The 19,689-nt window shown below is 37.5% G+C and overlaps 1 protein-coding gene across 5 annotated transcripts in view; it reads right to left on the minus strand.

The window, feature by feature from the left end:
* GckIII (Germinal centre kinase III) overlaps window positions 1–19,689 on the minus strand; it is a 95,665-nt gene that overhangs the window by 57,954 nt on the left and 18,022 nt on the right. For 3 of the 5 annotated variants that reach the window (XM_074085326.1, XM_074085328.1, XM_074085327.1), the window contains exons 1-2: window positions 13,070–14,006; window positions 4,838–5,062 (exon numbers count right to left, since the gene is read on the minus strand). In XM_074085326.1, coding sequence (XP_073941427.1) covers window positions 4,838–5,062; window positions 13,070–13,408 — 564 coding nt within the window. In that variant the 5' untranslated portion in view covers window positions 13,409–14,006. Of the gene's footprint in view, window positions 1–4,837; window positions 5,063–13,069; window positions 14,008–19,689 lie in introns of those variants that run through there. The other 2 variants (XM_074085325.1, XM_074085329.1) reach the window with 2 other exon arrangements.

A 19,689-nucleotide genomic window follows, 5' to 3' on the forward strand; every position in this document is an offset into this window, starting at 1 on the left:
CAATCACGATTTGTTTTTGGCAAGGTTCTAATATACAATTGCAAATGTCAATTTAATGACAATTTGAATTTGACGACCGGATCGCCAAGTGGTTAGAGAACCTGACTACGAAGCTTGAGGTCCCGGGTTCGATTCCCGGCCAGGGCAGATATTTGTATGAATAATACGAATATTTGTTCTCGGGTCTTGAATGTTTAATATGTATTTATCTATATTTTATCCGTTGCCTAGTATCCATAGTACAAGCTTTGCTTAGTTTCGGACTGGGTCAATTTTTGTGTCAAGTGTCCCATGATATTTATTTATAATAGTAACAACAAAAATATTTGCCAATTAGGTACATCTGGAATTGTTTTAACAAGTGCAGAAACCCTTCAGGAGGGCGGTAAATTTGTCATTCAAATAAATTTACTAATTGAGCTATAACTCTTGTCTTTTCATAACTCGCGTGTGTATGCATCAGACGCGTTTGTTAGATGTTTACGTAAATCGAGCCTGATGAGTTTTGCAAATACGCCGTTTCCCATTTGTTTAACGTGCGAAATTTAAGTCCGAGATGAAAGCAAATTTAATACACATGAGAAGAAATAAAACTATTTCGAAATCTTTTAAACAAAAAACAATGTAAAGGATCGTAAAAAAAGCAAACGCTGTAGATAGAGCAACTGCTTATAAATAAAGATGATGCAAATTGAAGTAGGTACTACATGCAAACGCTGCATCGGATTTTGTAAGATACGCATAACAACATCATTTGAAAGTGTGTCAAGATTGCAATAGCGACTTGCAGCCAGGCGGTGCACAAAGCGAGGAAATGCAACACATCAAACCATTACTTTGAGTAGTCGTGGTTTCCGCGTGTCAGAGTGAAAATGTCACAAACCTTGATTGTACTTAGGTATTTATACTCTCACAAGGAAGGAGAATAACTTGTAATTAGGTACGTTACTTAAACGAAATGGATTTAAGACAATATGATCAAGAAAATCTGCAATATTTGCCTCATTAATGACTTGATAGATTCCCCATTGAATTTTGCGACAGCAATAAATAGTGTATTGATAGGTAAATAGAAATGTGAATAGTACGCCACGATAAACACTCGTTTATTTTATCTGAGAAACACTCGCAGGTGTTTTTACTATAAAATGCGCAGTGAAATTAAATTATAATACTGTCTTTGTTCGGTGAGAAAACTCTATAGGGACGTATCTTTTGTATTCATCATAGAAAAACAAATAAAAGTTAGTAAAAATGCTGAAGCTTCTTAACTGAAAACCAGATTTAATCTGCCGGACAGTACCTAAGTTCCATCGATGTCGGTAAAAAAATAATTTCCCTCAAACGATCGCTGCGAGCTGATTGCAGTAGCAAGCAAAATAACACAAAGCAACATTAGGAAAATGAATATAAGTGTGGGATAATAAAAATGTAAATATCGATCATAACTGTCCAGACATTATTGTCTGCCCTGGCAGAATGCCACCCATTCTGTTCCCAGCTTTAAAAGGGAATCGCGAAAGTGTTCATCTTGCTAATTTGCGTTTGGTCATGATGATAAAGTCCATGATGATGATGACGGCTGTTCGCAATAACATTTATGTTCATTATGTAATTTAAAACATCATGAGCATGTTATAATTAACAGAACTTAAATGAAGATCTATCTATTATTAGCTCGCTATTGTTACTAAATTCGTTTACGCGAACGCCCACAGCCTTTACTCATCTTGTCAGGTATGAAGAATGGCAACGTAGTGTGATTAATGTGCTGCCTGTGTGTCGCTGTCGACAAACTGTGTATGGGTTTACGGCCAAATCATGACTAATCTTCTTCGGTGTTTAATTTATTTGTCAATCCTAAATGATGTGATAGGTAAGTCGGATTATTTTGAAAACAAATCAGGAAGATGCGTAAACACTGACGTAACTTTACGTGAATTTTATTGATTTAGAATTCATATTCATAACGCTATGTATATAAGAGACAATAATAAACAAAAACCGCAAATAAAACTGACTCTACTGAACCAGAATAGTGATATAATTATTAAGAATTGTATCTACCGTACCGCACTAACTAGGACCATTCAACGTCATGAAGTGTTCATTTGAAAGTCGATTAGTGATATTCATTGGGTTATTAATAATGACTCGCCACTACATCGTACGGGTTTTTTACCTAAAGATCGTTAGTAAAACTGGAGAGTAAAAATTGCTTTTAGCTGAAGTGTATAGGAACATAAATGTCTGACCGGTTTCGTGTTTGTGTCGTGTTCTGACCCCGACGACTTCGTGACGGACATCGTTTTACTCCAGCGCGGTACGGCACGCAAACGAAAACGCGTTCGGGTGAACGTTCTTTAGAGGTAACTCGGTAACAAATTTCTTGGCAATAAAATGAAACGTTACGTTTACGTTATGGCAGTAATATGCCCGCATAAACGGAATTGTGCCGAGATTGCTTTGGGTTTGCAAGTCAATTATATTGTGGGTCACACGCTAAACCTAATCCCTCGGAGATTTTCCTATTCGCTTACTAAGTTTCTGTTCAAAATTTCATTTTTATTACAAGCTTTTTTGCTGACTGTACTTTTTGTTGACTGTACTTGCGTTGTCATCTAAACTGCATATCCGATCCGTACCAAATTTCAAGTCGGTACTATTAGGTAACCATTGAGGAGTTGCCTCCTGCGGAGACGATCCTGGCAGGACTACAAGATTATTGTATTGTCACCAAATTTACATAAGTATGCCAAATTTAAAGTCAATCGGACCGCTGGAAATAGGTCAAATTTAGCTTCGCCAAAATTTGACCCAAATAAATAAATAAAGGGCAAGCTAAAGAAAAGCTAGTAAAAATTAAACACATTGTTGTTTACATTTCTACAGCTACAACACTTCTCTATAGACAACTACACAATATAGTGCTAGTGACGACAGCTATGCAAATTTGATGACGCGCATTTTCTATTACGGTTGATCTAATCCTTAAAATCGTACCACGTCAGCAGCTCACGCTAATCGTGCAGGCAATGACAGGCAATTTACGGATTAACAACCGAAATGCTTTCAAGTGGAAAACGTAGAATGACCCGAAAAATCGACGTTCATTTTACAAAAATAACTTTGATAGAAAAGCATTGGTTGTAATATAGGTAACGAGTAAGTAATCCTAGCTTAATAAAGAACGGACAGAAAAGCTCATTTCAACCGATTAGTAGGGAAAAGCTGTTTGACTACGTGGCCTGAGGCGAAATAAATAAGTTTTGTTAAATTTTTCAGTTTTTATACAATTGTTTTGCTGACTATATTTGCATTGACATCTTGTATACATATCAGTACCAAATTTCAGGAAAATCTGATCATAAAAGTGGATGATATTTGTCTTGATAGATTTAAAGACAACTCACATTGCGAGTCAAATAAAAGTTTGCACAGTAGCAACAATACAGGTAAAGGCTAACGATTACTAGACTAAACAGGAAGGTAAATAAATCGGTAAATGTTATGAAGTCGAGAGGATATTATGTATCAGTTAATCCATATATTTTATTAACCCCACTACTCAGACAATGATTGATACCGCACCGCACGCAGCGAGACCCGTCACGATACGGCTGATGTATTCCGCGCTGTTTGTCTTGCGATGCAATCTAGTTCAATGCTTTACATTTTATTGGACTTTGCGTGTATTGTGCTTGAGCAAATACTCCTAATGGAAGATTTCTATAGTTACCTAGTCCGAAACGAGACCTCACCGATCTAGACGTCGTAAGATTTTTTTAATACAAAGGTGAGGGTTAAATAAAAAAACCGGCCAAGAGCGTGTCGGATACGCCCAAAATAGGGTTCCGTAGCCATACGAAAAAAATAAGAAATATTTTTCTAAGAATTTCGTATTTTATACGGAATCTTCCAAGTTTAGGTATATTTTATACCTTAGGCTACTATTTACTCTTAAACTACTAATAATTCTCAAGCAAACTTAGCCGTTATAGTTTTCCTTGAAAGTTTGATAAACTTACTACCATTCTGATTTTTTTCAAAATTTTCCACCCACCGGTTTAGATTTTAGAGGGGGGGGGCTCGATTTTAATGAAAATTTGCACTTTAAAGTTGAATATTTTTCAAACAAATCACTGAATCGAAAAATCGTTTTAGCAATCGCCAATTTAATTTATAAAACATATACAAAATAGTCAAATACCGTATTCTTTTATAAAAAAAAAACAAGAGAAGCGGCTTTCGTGCAACGAGGTTGCATACTTTATTAAAAGATCGGGAAAATTTACATTTTGGAAATATTTCGTTGTCATGTAATTTATTAGGTATCTATCGATATATTTTTAATATCAAAAATTTAATTTAAGATCGTAATCAACACATTTGATCCTATCTCTCGCTTTTTTCGTGTTGAAGTGAAATGACAGATCAAATTGAAGTTCCAATATTTGGAATTCAGTGAGTAGACCCAACACTGTACTCAGCATTTAAAAATAATAATTAAAAAGTTACTTTGTCTCACGGAGTGAGCAATATGCGATTTTGCTCACTGATTTCTCATAGAAAAACCTGCCTGTTTGAGGTGCTGAGGTGAAAAGAGTTTTATTCTTTATGTTAAGTTTACCTATTCGTAGTTAAATTAACTTCAATGTACTTTTTAAATCAAGATCATATTTTAATAGTTTAGGACCTATTGCGATTTTAGTAACCGACCCATTATTTTTGCTTGTCAGTGTAGTTATACGTGAAGCTAATATACGAGTATTAAAAATTGTGTATCCTTAAAGAGCGTCATGGACTGACTTACACAACTATAACATCTATGACTCACCTTTAAGTAGGACCCGTAATATTTAGTGACGTACGGGCTATCGCACTGCGATAGCACCATAATCTCCTGCTGTATATCTTCGATTTCATCTTCGGCTTCTTCCAAGTCAATTATTTTGATAGCGACCACTTGCTGTGTCCTGTTGTCGACGCCTTTGAACACCTCACCGAAGGAACCCTTGCCGATCTTCTCTTGTTTCGTGAAGATCAGCTCGGGATCGACCTTCTGTGGAAACAAACACAATTATAAATGAATTGAAAAAGACAATATTGTGTTAGGAAAGAACAATCAGATAAGTTGCTGCGGCTAATACGCATATTTTAAACATGTTTCCCAGCATGACAAGCCGCAACGCGAATCATGTATTGTAATTAATTAATTCTACACTTTTGCAATTGAATGAAGTGTAAACACGCCTATAGCTGATAGGTACACGTGATGTGTGAGTAACGGTGCTTCTTTCTACGGAAATAGGATGTTCAAAGCGATGATTGATTTATTCATGGCGCGATATAAAATATTCATACACACGACCGGGCTTGATAATTAATATATGAGGCAAAAAAATATCGCTTTATATCAAAGGATCCTTCATAAATAAATAGTAAATTAAATAATAATATAAACTTAAAATATGAAACGTTGCCCTATTGTTTATATTTTCCATTACACAGTGATTACTTGATTAGGTATCTATGTAAACTATTCACCATTCGACGTGCCTAAATTTATTAATCGCAATGGAATTTGATAACAATATTATTAAAGATATCAATTAGGATATAGATTAGAACTAATAATTTTAAATATTCATCTACTGCATTACCTACTTCATGATAAAAGATCAAAGAACAATGCAACAAAGAGCTATGGATCAATTAATTATAGGGGTATAATTTCATTGAATTGGGGAGTTTTGGTACTGATGGATGTACTCGTAATGCAGGAACGGGCAATCGCGCAAGTCTGATAATGGCATCACTGGTTACTGTCATCCAGGGTATCAATTGGATGAGCCATTTATGGGACCACCCTCGTATTGGCAGTATATTATTACCGAGTCGTATTCAACTAACCGTCCTCGTAAAGTTGAATGCGAGACCTCTTGGCATTTGGCTGACATTGCCGCGTGAGTCAAGGCTCCGCCCGCGCGTTGCAGCGAACGTTGTTCTACGTGCCGCGTTTACGTAAAACTTATACATGCACATACATTCTAATGCAAATGCACTTACAATAGATTTCTAACTATGTTAAATTGGTTATGGCATTTTTCGAACATACGGTATGTTATTTACTCCAACGCTCTCTGCATAAATAATAATGTATGTCAAGAGCTAAAAATCTTGGAGCGAGATTCTTTCAGCGTCCTAAATATTATTAAACTTATTTTAAATCGTCGAAATGAGACATTGTTACCATTTCTAGCGTAAAACTTAATACAACGCATAAACGTTGCTATGTTGATATCGCGATTGAATTCACAGCGTAGAAAGTGAACATTCCAAAGAATTAATAGGACACGCGAACGGTTGAACGCATCATTGTAAAAAAAAACATTATTTGTAGAAATCTTACATGGACGAAGACAATACGCGTCAGGCGTTAATAAATCGTATCTCATAAGAAACTCTTAACGATAACTTCTATGAGCTAAGTCAAGTACGCGAAATTCACGAGCACTTGTAGTTATGGATGGTTTTATCCGGGTAGAGAGATGGCAGAGATGCTAACACACCGTCGTGGCGATGTGGCCGAAGACACGGTGAAGTAAGATACAGTCAGTACATATGAAAATGAAATGAAAATGAAAATGTGTTTATTTAAAAATATACAGTGGTTGACAAGAATTACCAGGGTCCCCGCACTAGGCTTCGCCTGTAACGCGGGGAACAGTTAAATATATGTATTTATTATTAATTCAGGTTATAACTGGCTTAACTAGGATACAAAACCTTAGTTTAGCTATAAAACTTACTTAAACAAAGGAATCACAATATGGTAGTCAGATCACATAAATAGGTTACAAGTGCTTAAGAGATCGTATCTAAAATTGCTTCAGTGACATCGTACTCAAGGATGCAGTAGTTCATAAGTTTTCTTTTTGCTTCCTTTAGGGTACAGCCTTTTAGGTTACAATAGTTTAGATTTTATTATACGTAGAAATCTTTTGTGCTCTCCAAACGTTGCCAAAAGCAGAAATAACTTTTGGAACCGTAACTTGAAAACACGTTTTTGAAGTAAATCATTATAGCATGTCATGGATTGAGAGGATTTTGCGTGATAAGAGAAGTTCTGAGAAGAAGAGTTGTCGAACAGTTAGTACATTTGCTTGGGCATAGAGATCTACAGTTGGAAACGAAAAGGACGTTTAAGCATCACTTTTAACAAAGAGCGTTGTGCTCTTTCGATCTCCAGCATAGTGGAACGCGCCGCACTGCCCCACACTGTGATACAGTAGCTGATAACTGATTGACAAAGTGCTGTGTAAACCAATTTTAAAATTGCTATTTGCTGAATGGCGTAATTCTTGAAAATTGGTATGGATTTTCTGATTCTGGTGGAAAGTTTATGGATATGATGTTTAAAGTTTAGATTTTCGTCTACAAAAAGGCCTAGGTATTTGACGACGTCAGTGCGATGAATAGAGTTACAATTACAAGGGTTTGAAGAAAAGTCAGGACATGAGTGAATTTTGATGTTGGGATGAAAGGAAGGTTTCGAAGCAGCGGTTTGTGAAAGCAGAGTAAGACGTAAATCTTAGTTCTTTTAATATCTTCAATTATATCATGCAGCAAACTACCTCAAACAGAACATTTCGTAATACTTACGTAAAAAGTAATAATTGTAGGTAGGGCAAAAAATTATGAAAAATAAACAGACAGACCGACTTAAGTGAAAACGAGTCCTTGGTGTAATATAATAAGTGAGACAGAAAAAAATAATCAGACGGCCAACTGGCCGTAAAAATAGGCATAATATAAGAGAGAAAGGGACATAACATCATTACATCCTCTTAAAAATTCCGTGCGTAAAGGGTCCTAAAGGGGATGATAAAGTGAACGGCTCATCGCGGCGCGAACAAAAAGGCTTATTGAGTTTGGGAGAGCAATTTTAGAGAGGGCTACAAAAAGTCGCAGCTAATTCCGCAGGCACAACCTTTAGATAGGGAATTTACCACGAATCTAAATTTAAATGGGGAAACCGTAAAATTCTGAGCATTTTTTTTTTTCATGTGGGGTTAGAAAGGTGCAGCTCCTATTGGCGTTTTTATAACATTCTGGAGGAAAGTTTGTTTTTTATTTTTTACTATGAGAAACAAAAATCCTTATTAAGAAACTTAACGTCACATTTAAAAAATTTAAGCACTTTTTTAAAATATATAGAGAATGATAAAGAAATCAAATATAAGGAGATATGGAGAATGGACTATCCTTTTAAGGTTATACAATTTCGAAGTTCTTTTTGAAACGGGCATTAAACTAAGTATAGGTACATATAGGTACTTTATATTAAAACCCATCGTAACTAAAACAAGATCTTACAATCTATCTGGGCATTATGGATTTCAAAGCAAAGGACAACAATTAGAAAACAAAGATTACCGAAGGTTATTTATAAAATACAATAATACATTGCATTGTGTTGAAAGACCCCCTTTTAATAGACATTAGGTTTTTAACAGACATCAGGTTTTTTTACACAGTATTATACTGTAGTTAGTCACGATTAAACATAAATAATCACAACCAATTACATGATAATGATAATTTAACAACTATAAGCCAATCGACTTTAAAGCCAAGTACGGTTAGTAAAATGCGCATTAAGTCACGTACATGTGAGAACAAAGACTCTTTTTACATGGATTAATTATCACGCAATAACTCGACGATAACGACGTAGAAAATGTTAGAAAAATTCAGTAAACAACTAAAACCTGCCACGTTTCTTGGTTTCCATAATGAAATATTTTAATGGAATGCGCGATATTGCTAATCCGCGCGTATCTATCTATTGTCAGATAAGCGACACGCGATAAAGTCGCTATTTTTGCTGCGATAAAAGCCTTAATAACCGCCGCGTCCAAAAATCACAATGACAGATATAAGCGTCAATTTCATCAGGAAGTGAATAACTAATGGGCAATACATACATATGACGTCGAACAGGATAAAAAAACCGGCCAAGAGCATGTCGGACATGCCCAAAATAGGGTTCCGTAGGCATTACGAAAAAAATAAGTAATATTTTTCTAAGGATTTCGTATCTTATACGGAATCTTCCAAGTTTAGGTATATTTTATACCTTAGGCTGCTATTTAAGAGTAAAACTACTAATATTTCTCAATCAAACTTAGCCGTATAGTTTTCCTTGAAAATTTGATATACTTACTACCATCCTGAATTTTTCCAAATTTTTCCACCCACCGGTTTAGATTTAAGAGGAGGACGCTCGATTTTAATGAAAATTTGCAATTTAAAGTTGAATATTTCGAAAAAACATGAGGCTATCTGCCACTTACCAGCAGCAAGTATTGAATTATATTTAGTCAAAAACATAACGTAACTAACTACAGAATCAGCTATTGTATAATAAGTCTTTACCGTCGTCTCATTGCACCGACAACTATTACAAAATTATTTTCATCTCTCCTGTTCGGAAACTTTAATTTTCATCTCTCCTGTTCGGAAACTTTAATTTTCATGAGTAGATAGCCGGGTGGCTGCGTTTTCATCTCTAGGGTGGAAAGTATTTTTTTTTTAATTTTCGATTAGCCACGGAGTCTAAGATAATTGAGTTACGTCAATGACACTTTTTTTTCACGTTTCGGCATGGCCATTTAGATGCACGTCATGACCAAGGAGCTTATATACAACACTGGAGGTTGAACGCCGAACATCCGTTTGAAACAAGAAATTTGATCTTTATTACGTCACGAACATATTCCATCTCTTTCATTAGTTAGGTTAAGAAAGAGATGGAATATATAAATAAGTAATAAAGGTCAAACTTCTTCCTTCGGCGTTCAACCTCCAGTTTTGTAGGTAAACCTTGGTCGTGACCAACTCGATTTTTTTTATACTCGGCCGTGGCAATTGGCCAGGTCGAAAAGGTACCGTTGGAGGTTGGATATAAGTAAATTCAATTTACTGAATACTGAAATTCAATTTATTATTATTCTCATTTTTCAGAAGAGTGCCTAAATAGGGTGAAATTACCCATTTCCCCTCGAACTAATGGCGGGGTCACCACCACCCTTGGTTATCAATCTACTATTTTTGCCGACTAACAGCCTTATTCATAAAAAGTTAGAGCCTCCTTGAAGGCTCCTTGAAGGCCCGATGCTAAAAAACATGATTCATAAACGTCGGTTAGCGCTAATCAGTCGATCAAGGCTCTGCTAAAGTTAAAGGACCGTAGACCCTCCTTTATCTCCCTGCTAAGTCACAAAATGGCCGCCACAAATTTGAGCAGCTGACTTTGACAAGAGCAAAAACCATACCGAAGATATTTATAGTGAAGGTAGTAGAAGGTAGGTACGCAAAGATTAAAAAAAAACAGGAAAATTTATTTTCAGGAATTTTTTTTAAAAATCCTCTAAATTAGGTAATTATTACTGCTACTTTACTAACAATAAGTATGAAAAAAAAAATAGGATGATTAACATAATTACGGCTTTTTGCACTTAGGTACAGTCACCAGACCTAATATCGGCCACAGCGGAGCGTGCAAAAACATCTGACACGTCCTTCCGCCCTAGAAATAGAGTCGTATCAGATATTTATGCACGCGTGTTGTGTCAGATATTGGTGCGGGTGACTGTACAACATAAACATGCGGATCGGAAATGGCGGGAAAACAAACATCTCGCATTTTATTTTTTTTCCTGCTAATTTGCTGCCACTGCTGTCAATTTCTTTTTTAATTATCGATGAGGCCATTTTTTGTCTTTGATTTGTCAAGATGGCCAACATAACGCGTCTAATCCGTCTATCAGCAGCTCAACAACTAGCAGACTGCTAGCAAGCGTTTATGAATCATACTTCTTGACAACCGTCTAACAAGCTTAATCAGTCTGCTAAGTAACAGACCGATCAAACCTCAATTAAGGACTTTTTATGAATAAGGCTATTAGTCTCTTTTTCGTCATTGGTACTATACCCGTGCGAAGTCGGGGCAGGCGGCTAGTCTATAATAATTTTCATCCGCGTAACGCTTTTATCGTCAATCACAAAATCAACAACCATTAAGGATAAGAATTTTATCTCTTCAACGTCATTAGCTAGATAAATAACTTAAATTATTATATTATATAGGTACTATCTGATGTGATGTGCTATGGTAGCCTGTCCTTATGGTTTCAGTAAAAATATTATATTAGGGCCACGAATAAACACGAGATTAGCAGGATTTAGATAACCTTGTCGGCTTACAAAAATTAATTGTATTTAAATCCACATTTCCTTCACAATCTTTAAGTATAGATAAGTGGTAATTATTAAGGAAGTTAGCTTCGTATTATATTACAAGCATTGTTATGTTTATTCACGGGTGGCATCATTATTCGTTAATATTGCAAGTAAGTAAATGAAATAAAGGTAAATAGTATATTTTGTGCATATTTAAACATTACGTTTACAGCAAGGGGCTAGGTTGTCACCTTGTCACTCATTCGAAGTTTTTGTGGGTATGGTTTTAACAACACACGACCTAAAAATAATATCGAACTACTCGTAAAGTTATGCTACAATTTCGTACACAACAAGTTTTTTATGCAAGCAAGGATAATATTTTTGGCTTGGATAAATATGTGGATGAGTTGGCACTGTGGTCGAATTGTGAATGTGGACGACTTGGCACTGTGGTCGAAGTAGAAATGTTGACGAGTTAGCACTGTGGACCATACAGTGGAAATATGTGGACAAGATAGGAAACTGACGATATAAGAATGTTGACGAATCAGAACACACCATATCACAATGAGAAAACGATACGATGATAAGAAAACGAAGAAAAAGTACTTGACCATTTTTTGCCGGAACAGTTTTTTTTTAATAAGTAATCAAATCGAATGTAATTATCTATAGAAAGCCAATGTAAAGTTCTAGTTTTTACTTCTTTCTGTAAAAATGTTGCCTGAAAGAGATCGCTCTTAAGCGATAATGCTGCCTATTGTTTACCTTGTAGTTATCTTTCTGTGTACTTACCTGTTTTCTGTATCGGTTACTATTTCTGGTGTACAATAAAGAGTCATTGTATTGTATTGTAAAGTCAAAATTTTGGTAAACCTAAGCGAAACTTCAATTTTCCCAAGGAAGTCTTAAAAGACGTTTTTTTAAACCTATAATTATTATAAACAAAATGTTCGTTTATATACGTATCATTGAAATAGTTGGTTCCTACAACAGTAAGTTCAGTCGCCTCCGCGCCAATACCCTGCGTTACCGTAAAGAAGACAGCCTCGGTTACGACTACATTTGCTATTCATTAGATCCTACCCTATATAGGAAATCGTCTTACACCGGCTCGCTATAAAAGGGCCATTGGAATGCGCTCAACGAATACGTGATTTTTTGTAGAGCCTCCGTAAGAGTTACGTAAATAAGTAAACATTGATTTAGTTGAGGTTGAGAGTTAGTACGGGATTCGTGAGAAAATCATTACGATATATTTACTAACATTAAGTAATTCAAATATTATTAATAACCATTACTCATTCATTAAACTCGATAAAGATAAATCCTTTTTTAACCCCCGACGCAAAAAGAGGGGTGTCATAAGTTTGATTTTTCACGTAGTGAGTCATGAATGACGCAACATTATACATCAAACCACTGTGGTAGCCAGTAGCCTTTGAATGAATCTATTTTTAATTAGAGTTTTTTTTATATACAAGCGAACTCAGTGAATTTTAGAAAAATGTGTTCGTTTCAGGTGACGCGTACACCGACGACATCCGACACGCGTTGCGAGACGAGGAAATAAATTACGGTCATACGAAACAGCGGAGTTGCCGCGCGCATGCACATTGCGCCAGGACACGATACTAAACGCATTCTTGATATTGCAACCGTTTAGATAGCTGCAGTCATGTGTAACGCGCAACACTTTGGAAATTGTCACACACACAGAGAACATAAACATGCCTCGGACTTTCACGATTTTCACTCACATTTTATAAGCTTAACGTTTGATCACGAGAAGAAACACTGTTAACTTTTTGTTACTTACATTATTCGCAGTCCCGTTTCTGGATTGAGCAGGGCGCACGGGCGCTGGTCGAGCAGGTTGCGGGGGAACTTTGTGTTGCCTGCGGTCAAATGATGACGCATGGCTGCCAGACCAACCCCAACGACCAGGCCCATTGCTGCCATGAGGTAGTGAGTATGAGGATTGCGGTCTCAGATGTCTAGCATTAGGACCAACCAGTACGGGCCCGTTAGGGCCCGCCATCATGGGACCATTAGGCCCCACCAGCATGGGACCATTAGGACCCCCCTGAGGAATAGGTCCACCTGGGCCTTGCACGTAATGGTAATGCGGCGGATTTGATACCGCCGCTCCCCACATATTCCGAAACACTTGTGTGACTCACTTGCACTACACAATACACAATACACAGATCACCTCATCACACTGGCAATGAATCCACACTAAGATCTATTTTAAAAATCCTACAGAATTCATTATGCCTCTTATCAACTAAAAGGACGATAATTCAGCGAATCTATTCCATTTAAAATCAACACCTAAAATGATAACGCACATTTATCGGCTACCATCGGTAGGCAGTAGGTACTTAGCGGGCAGCGAATGAACCAGGCCACTGTTCGCGATAGAAAGACACCTCGAAAACAACAACACCTCGAAAGCTACCTCCACCGGACACGGCCGAGACGCGTAAAGAATTAATTTGTTTTTGATGGACAATTGTTTCAACGAAAAAGGTCGCTAATGAATTCAAGGCAATTTGGACAGCTATTAAAGAAATTACGTTTCTAAAGAATCTCGGTCAAAGAATCGTCGCATTAAGGTCCGCTTTACATATTCGGCTACCTATAGCTACAACAGACCCAGATGGCGATGGCGATTATGGAACATCACATTACGCAAATGTTAACTTTAGCAGTAAAGTGAGAAAGTGCAATAAGCGTAATGTTTCCGACGTTGCGAATAAGAAAACGATCAAAAAGTAAAAGTACACATCACTGAATTTGAACATCCAATGGTTACTCCGTAAAGCGGTCACTACGCGTTCAGTTTCCACTTCAGCGACCGCCTGAAGAGAAATCAGTTTCCCGGTCGAACTAAACCATCATCGTGATGGACGGCGTGTGAGTTTCGACGCATTGAATTGTAGACTGGCTGGGTGTTGCGAGTGGTTGTCGAGCGTTCCACACCAGCCGTCCTGGCGATTGCATTATGATTTTTTCGCAAGGGAGGGCAGGGGAGAGCGCGCCGCGCGGGCGGCGCGGGCGCCAACAGACCGTGCAGCGGCCGCCGCGGCGCAACGCAGCGAAACTCGCGCCATCACTAGCGCTGACAACAACAGTACACAGCACATCCCATAGCGGGCGACGCATTCCGATTGCTTTGCCATCTTGCGCCGCTCCGCCAGCGATCTACAAATTATGCAAATACGAGCGGACCCCGCAACGCTATCGTTCCGCATAACGGCTAAATGTACCAGCTTTGCTGAATAAAATTCAATAGCGAAATAGGTAGGAATTAAATTTTCTTGTTGCGTGGCAAAACGATTACAACTAAAAAAACAGCTCGTATCAATAACTGTCAAGAAGACTACAAAAAAACTCATTCGGAGCGCTACAGACGATCCGTCAAAAGAGTGTTCCAGTTAGCGATCGCGAAAGTCAGCAAAACAAAGGCGTTACAAAACTTTCGTTGGGCCGCGAAGGCGAACGTCTGAGTTTGGAGGCACAATGGAAGGCATTAGTATTCGTTGTAGAACGCCGCGGCTATGACTGTAGGGTGGACTGTCCTGCGGAGTCACCGTCCTCGCCGCCGTGCGTTGAATACTGTCCCATCTGGAACGCTAACATTCCACTATACGCGGTTATGGCAGCACCTCGCGCCGCCATAACCGTGCGTCACTCATCAATGCACCACACGCATACAAATAAATTTGGCTAATGGACCGTTATATCCCTATTTGATAGGTAGGTACCTGTATCAGTAAATGCCCAATTTCAAACCGAACTTCGTTAACTTAGGTTTCCCAGTTGGCCCAGATTCAGCAATTAAAGTAAAAAACACGTGAGAAGGCTAACACATAGTCAAATAATTCAATTCAGATAACTTCCGAATCTGCGCAACAGGTGTGCAAGTCTGCGTGGGTTTTACTAAGGAATTCTGCGCGGTATGCCTCTGTCTTTTATTCCGCATTCTACACCGCCGCATCTAGATAAGTATCTCGAATGGTAAGCGGTGGAAATATTCCAGATTCAGATGTTCGCAACCACTCACAAAATTAAAATTACGATTCTAATTTTTAAGCAAAGAGAAACTTTCAATGGCCTGTGATACTTGCGTGTAAAACTTGAACTATGTTGCCCAAACATTTACACGAAATAAAATCACTGTCACACACTTTTTAACTTTAGCGCTTTATTCGTATGTCAAGGACCAAGTGGCATTAAAAAACAAAGCCATCCAACCGACAAGCGGCGATGCCTACGCGTGACTAAAATCGACGTCGAACGAATGTCGACAATAGGTGTAAAGAACGGGGACAAGACAATATAGGAAAGATTTAGTTTTTAACTTCAAATTGACTAAGACAAAGAGTTCCTAAGCGCTCCAAATTCTTTCTGAGTAACTTTCGTGTCTTCCGAGTGTTTCAAGTTAATGCAATAAATTTTATCCGCGAGATAATGCATACATGATATGGCTTGTAATTTTTTTATGGTTTCGTTATGAGCTCTGTACTTTTCAACTCTAAGAATGAATTCACCATCGTCCCGGTTAATCAAGGATGATAAAGTATGCTATCGTATAACATCACATTCCTTACTCTATCTGAGGTAGCGGTTGATAAGAAGCTAGATAATAGCGATCATTGAAAGTACATCACACTTGACTGCTGTTGAATGCAATGAATTGCTGTTCAGATTATTGTATAAAATCAATGGCATTGACATTCCAAAAATCCTACTAATATTATAAATGTGAAAGTTTGTGAAAATGTTCGGACGTTTAGATGTATGGATGTTTGTTACTCAATCACGTCTAAACCACTGATCCGATTTAGATACGTCATAAGATAGTTTTTATCCCAGAAAATTGCATAGTTCCCGTGGGATAGCGATAACCGAATTCTACGCGGACGCAGTCGCGGGAAACGGCTATCTCTATAAATCTGAATAGCCACTGCAATATCGAACAGATTTCAATCAACCCCAGGTAAACACAGCTAGCGTGCTAACTGCGAGTCTACAAACGGCATATAAATCCTTTGAATGCATTGGATTTAGGATTTATAGCTACGGCTTAAAATTCGCTATTCACGGAGATAAACCCACTATCCCATTACGTGGTACCAGATGCAAACATTGATCACCAGAGGGAGCTACAATGTACCTTATTTCAAATCATTAAGGAGAAACGTATGATAAATAATTGTAGGTAATTCTAAGGAGCGTAAGGGGCGTGTAAGTTTTGCAGGTGGTAGGACCTTGTGCAAGGTCCACCCGGATTGCTACCACCATCTTGCTCGCTAATCCTGCCGTGAAACAGCAGTGCTTGCACTGTTGTGTTTCGGCGTGGAGAGTAAGACAGCCGGTGAAATTACTGGCACTTGAGGTATCCCATCTTAGGCCTCTAGGTTGGCAACGCATCTGCAATCCCCCTGGTGTTGCAGGTGTCTATGGGCGGTGGTGATCTCTTATCATCAGGAGACCCACTTGCTCGTTTGCCATCCAGTTGAATAAAAAAAAAAGTACCTACCTACCTAAGTGACAGGACAGGAGAAGTGAAATGAAAAAAAAATGAAAATGAAAAGATTTATTCGGGACACACACATATAAATAATAGATACAGAACAATAACATAATAATAATAAAGTGAAGTGAAATTACAAATACAAAAATTAATATTTTTTATATATATGCGAGAAAGTCCCGCCTCAGAAAATGCGACTTCGTTAACAGAAATTAATTGTTTTATAAAGAGAGAGTTCACACTAGAAAACAGTTCGTTAACAGTTAATACACAGGTGGTCCGCAGCAAATGGTACAGGGAGGTGCAAAACATCCCATTTGCGTCACATCGGAAACGCATTAAGCGAACCGACGACGCCATAACAGCGCAATATCCGACCAACGAAGCACCGGTAGTACTATGCGCTATGCAGCCATTTTCAAATAACCAATAGGCGGGAACTACACTGGAAGTTTAAGAATTTAAGAGTAACTATTTATTTAGCTATATATTTAGCTTAGCTCTTATAAGTAAGCTCACGACATATAATACTGGATTTCGTCTATCCAAAGATTTCTCAATTGAAGTATTCAAGATAATACGGGGCTTTTCACCTTGTTGATACGTCCCCGTCCCTTGAGGCTGTAAAATGAAAAAGGTTAAGCAAGCAGATAAGAATACAAATTTTGCGTTAAGTAGTCAGTCACTCTCTAAGTACATTTTAATTTTAATTGAATACCTCAAGCCACGTTTTGCTTCACCTGAGTTTGTCATACCTACTGCTTCGCTCGAGTGTTATCCAGGAAACTCAGAAAAGTTATTTCATCGAATATGCAATGAGAACGAGTACTTCTCCTCCCAGAGATAATCTCAAATTGAAACAAAAACAAGTTCTTCGATTACTTGCAGCGCCGTTGTTTTACAACGTAACTCGCCTTCAAACTTCCATTCACGCCAAGAGTTTTCAACGTAACAATACATAATTCTAAGCTACTGCCAAATAAATTGCGAAAAGTTTTAGCAGCGGCAATGCGCTGAAATACTCTGCACATTTTATATTCCCCGCTGACACATTTACACTAGAATAGTGGCGGTTAATTTGTAACTGCGTACAAAGGGACGACGCGTACCTATTAAAAGGTACCAAAAACATCAGGATTACACCAACTAACGTCTTGTTTTTAGTTAAACAAAAATAATACCAAGCAAGTATAGCATATAGTAAATAAAAATTACATTTTCGACGCAAAAATAGGTCTCAAAAGTTCAAGCACGATATGAAATCACATTCAGAAAATTCTTACTGCACTCCCATCACAGAGCGGGGATGGCAATAAAATTTTGCTCTTTCCAATACGGAGGTAAAGAGCACTCGATTATTCAGTATGAACAAGCGTGTATGGAGCGAATGCAAGTGTGAATGGTCCGAAAAGAGCTATTTTAAAGCGAAAAGGAAAATCTTCGGCCGCAACCGACGTGCTCGTCTTCAGGATATATTTGTTAGAAAAGTTTTCAACGAACTAAAAGAAGCTACGTGAGAAACGAATCTAATTTCAGTCACAACAGCTCCTTTAAAATGTAGCAACGTTTCCAAAGAGTTTACTGCACCACTGAGCATGTGAATAATCGTTAACAAAAAAAAATAAAAAACAGTGTTGTCTTTGGATTTCCTTGGAAAAAAAATTGGTAGTCATAACTCCCAAGTTTCATAGAATTGCCGAAATTTGAAGCACATAAGGCTGTAACTATAACTACTAATGATGTCAACCTGCTCAAAAATTAAAAGAAACATAAAATACAATCAAATTTGTAAAAAAAAATAAGGTATAAGTACAAATTTGAATACGCAATAATGCGTGTCATTTCTTCATGTGGCTGCGACGCGAAAACATCACGTTTTCATAGTAAACATTATTGCGTTTGCTGTGTAATCTGACGCCATAACTGGAGTGTGCGTGAGCGCGTGGTTAAGAACAGAATTATAATATTGTTTTGACCACAGTTAGCTGTGTGAACAAAACGAAACTTGTGAACTGCTAATCGGTAATGTTTAGAAAACACTGCATCCTCCAATTCACGTTGTATTTTGTTGTGTACAGTAGAATAGAAACAAATATCAAATGACGAATATCTTATGCAAATGGCGTGTGTAACAGGACATTACTAACCTTGCACTTGAGGCTGATAAATGACACTGCCTGCATCATGATGCGATTATGCAAAAGAGGCCCCATTTAACGTCGCCGGTCAGGTAGCAACGGCAATTAGAGATAAGTTTAACGAACGCTTGCCAGTCTGCTTTCAAACTATCAAATCTCTTTCAATTCAGGCCAACTGGCTAACATGCACTGAGCGATGCTAATGGCTTTTCAATAATAGCTTGGGATGGGAGAAAACATCTATAGTGATTTCAATTTACTTTCTTGGATAACTATTATAACTGATTACCATTTACTAACGCTACGTTGTTTCGCATAGATTGTAAATAAATTTTCAGTAATGATCCAGGAATGTTATAGTTCTTATAATAATAAACAGACCAATACCAAAAGACATTTTAAACGAATTTTAAGTGGGTTCATTATTGTTTAAGCGATACTTGAAACACTTGAAGCACTTCAACTATGCTTTGTTAATTAATTAACTTGTATCTTTCGTCTGTTATTCCTGAAGGCTGTCGTGACAATGAATTAAGTTAATTTTGGGAAGTGTTCAGGGCAGCTCGCGAGTCACGCGAGGACCCTTGATTGAGCCCATCATGTTTAATGATAATCTATGTACTAACTGTAATTAGTTAACGGATACTATTTTGAACAAATCATTTAAAATACTTTAATTAAGAGTGAAAATTTTATTTATTTTTGGCAGATGAAAATTATACAACGCAAACAAAATCGTAGCCACTTTCCTTGGTC

Source organism: Choristoneura fumiferana, chromosome 3 (genome assembly GCF_025370935.1).
Source record: "Choristoneura fumiferana chromosome 3, NRCan_CFum_1, whole genome shotgun sequence".
Classification (NCBI taxonomy): Eukaryota; Metazoa; Arthropoda; class Insecta; order Lepidoptera; family Tortricidae; genus Choristoneura; species Choristoneura fumiferana.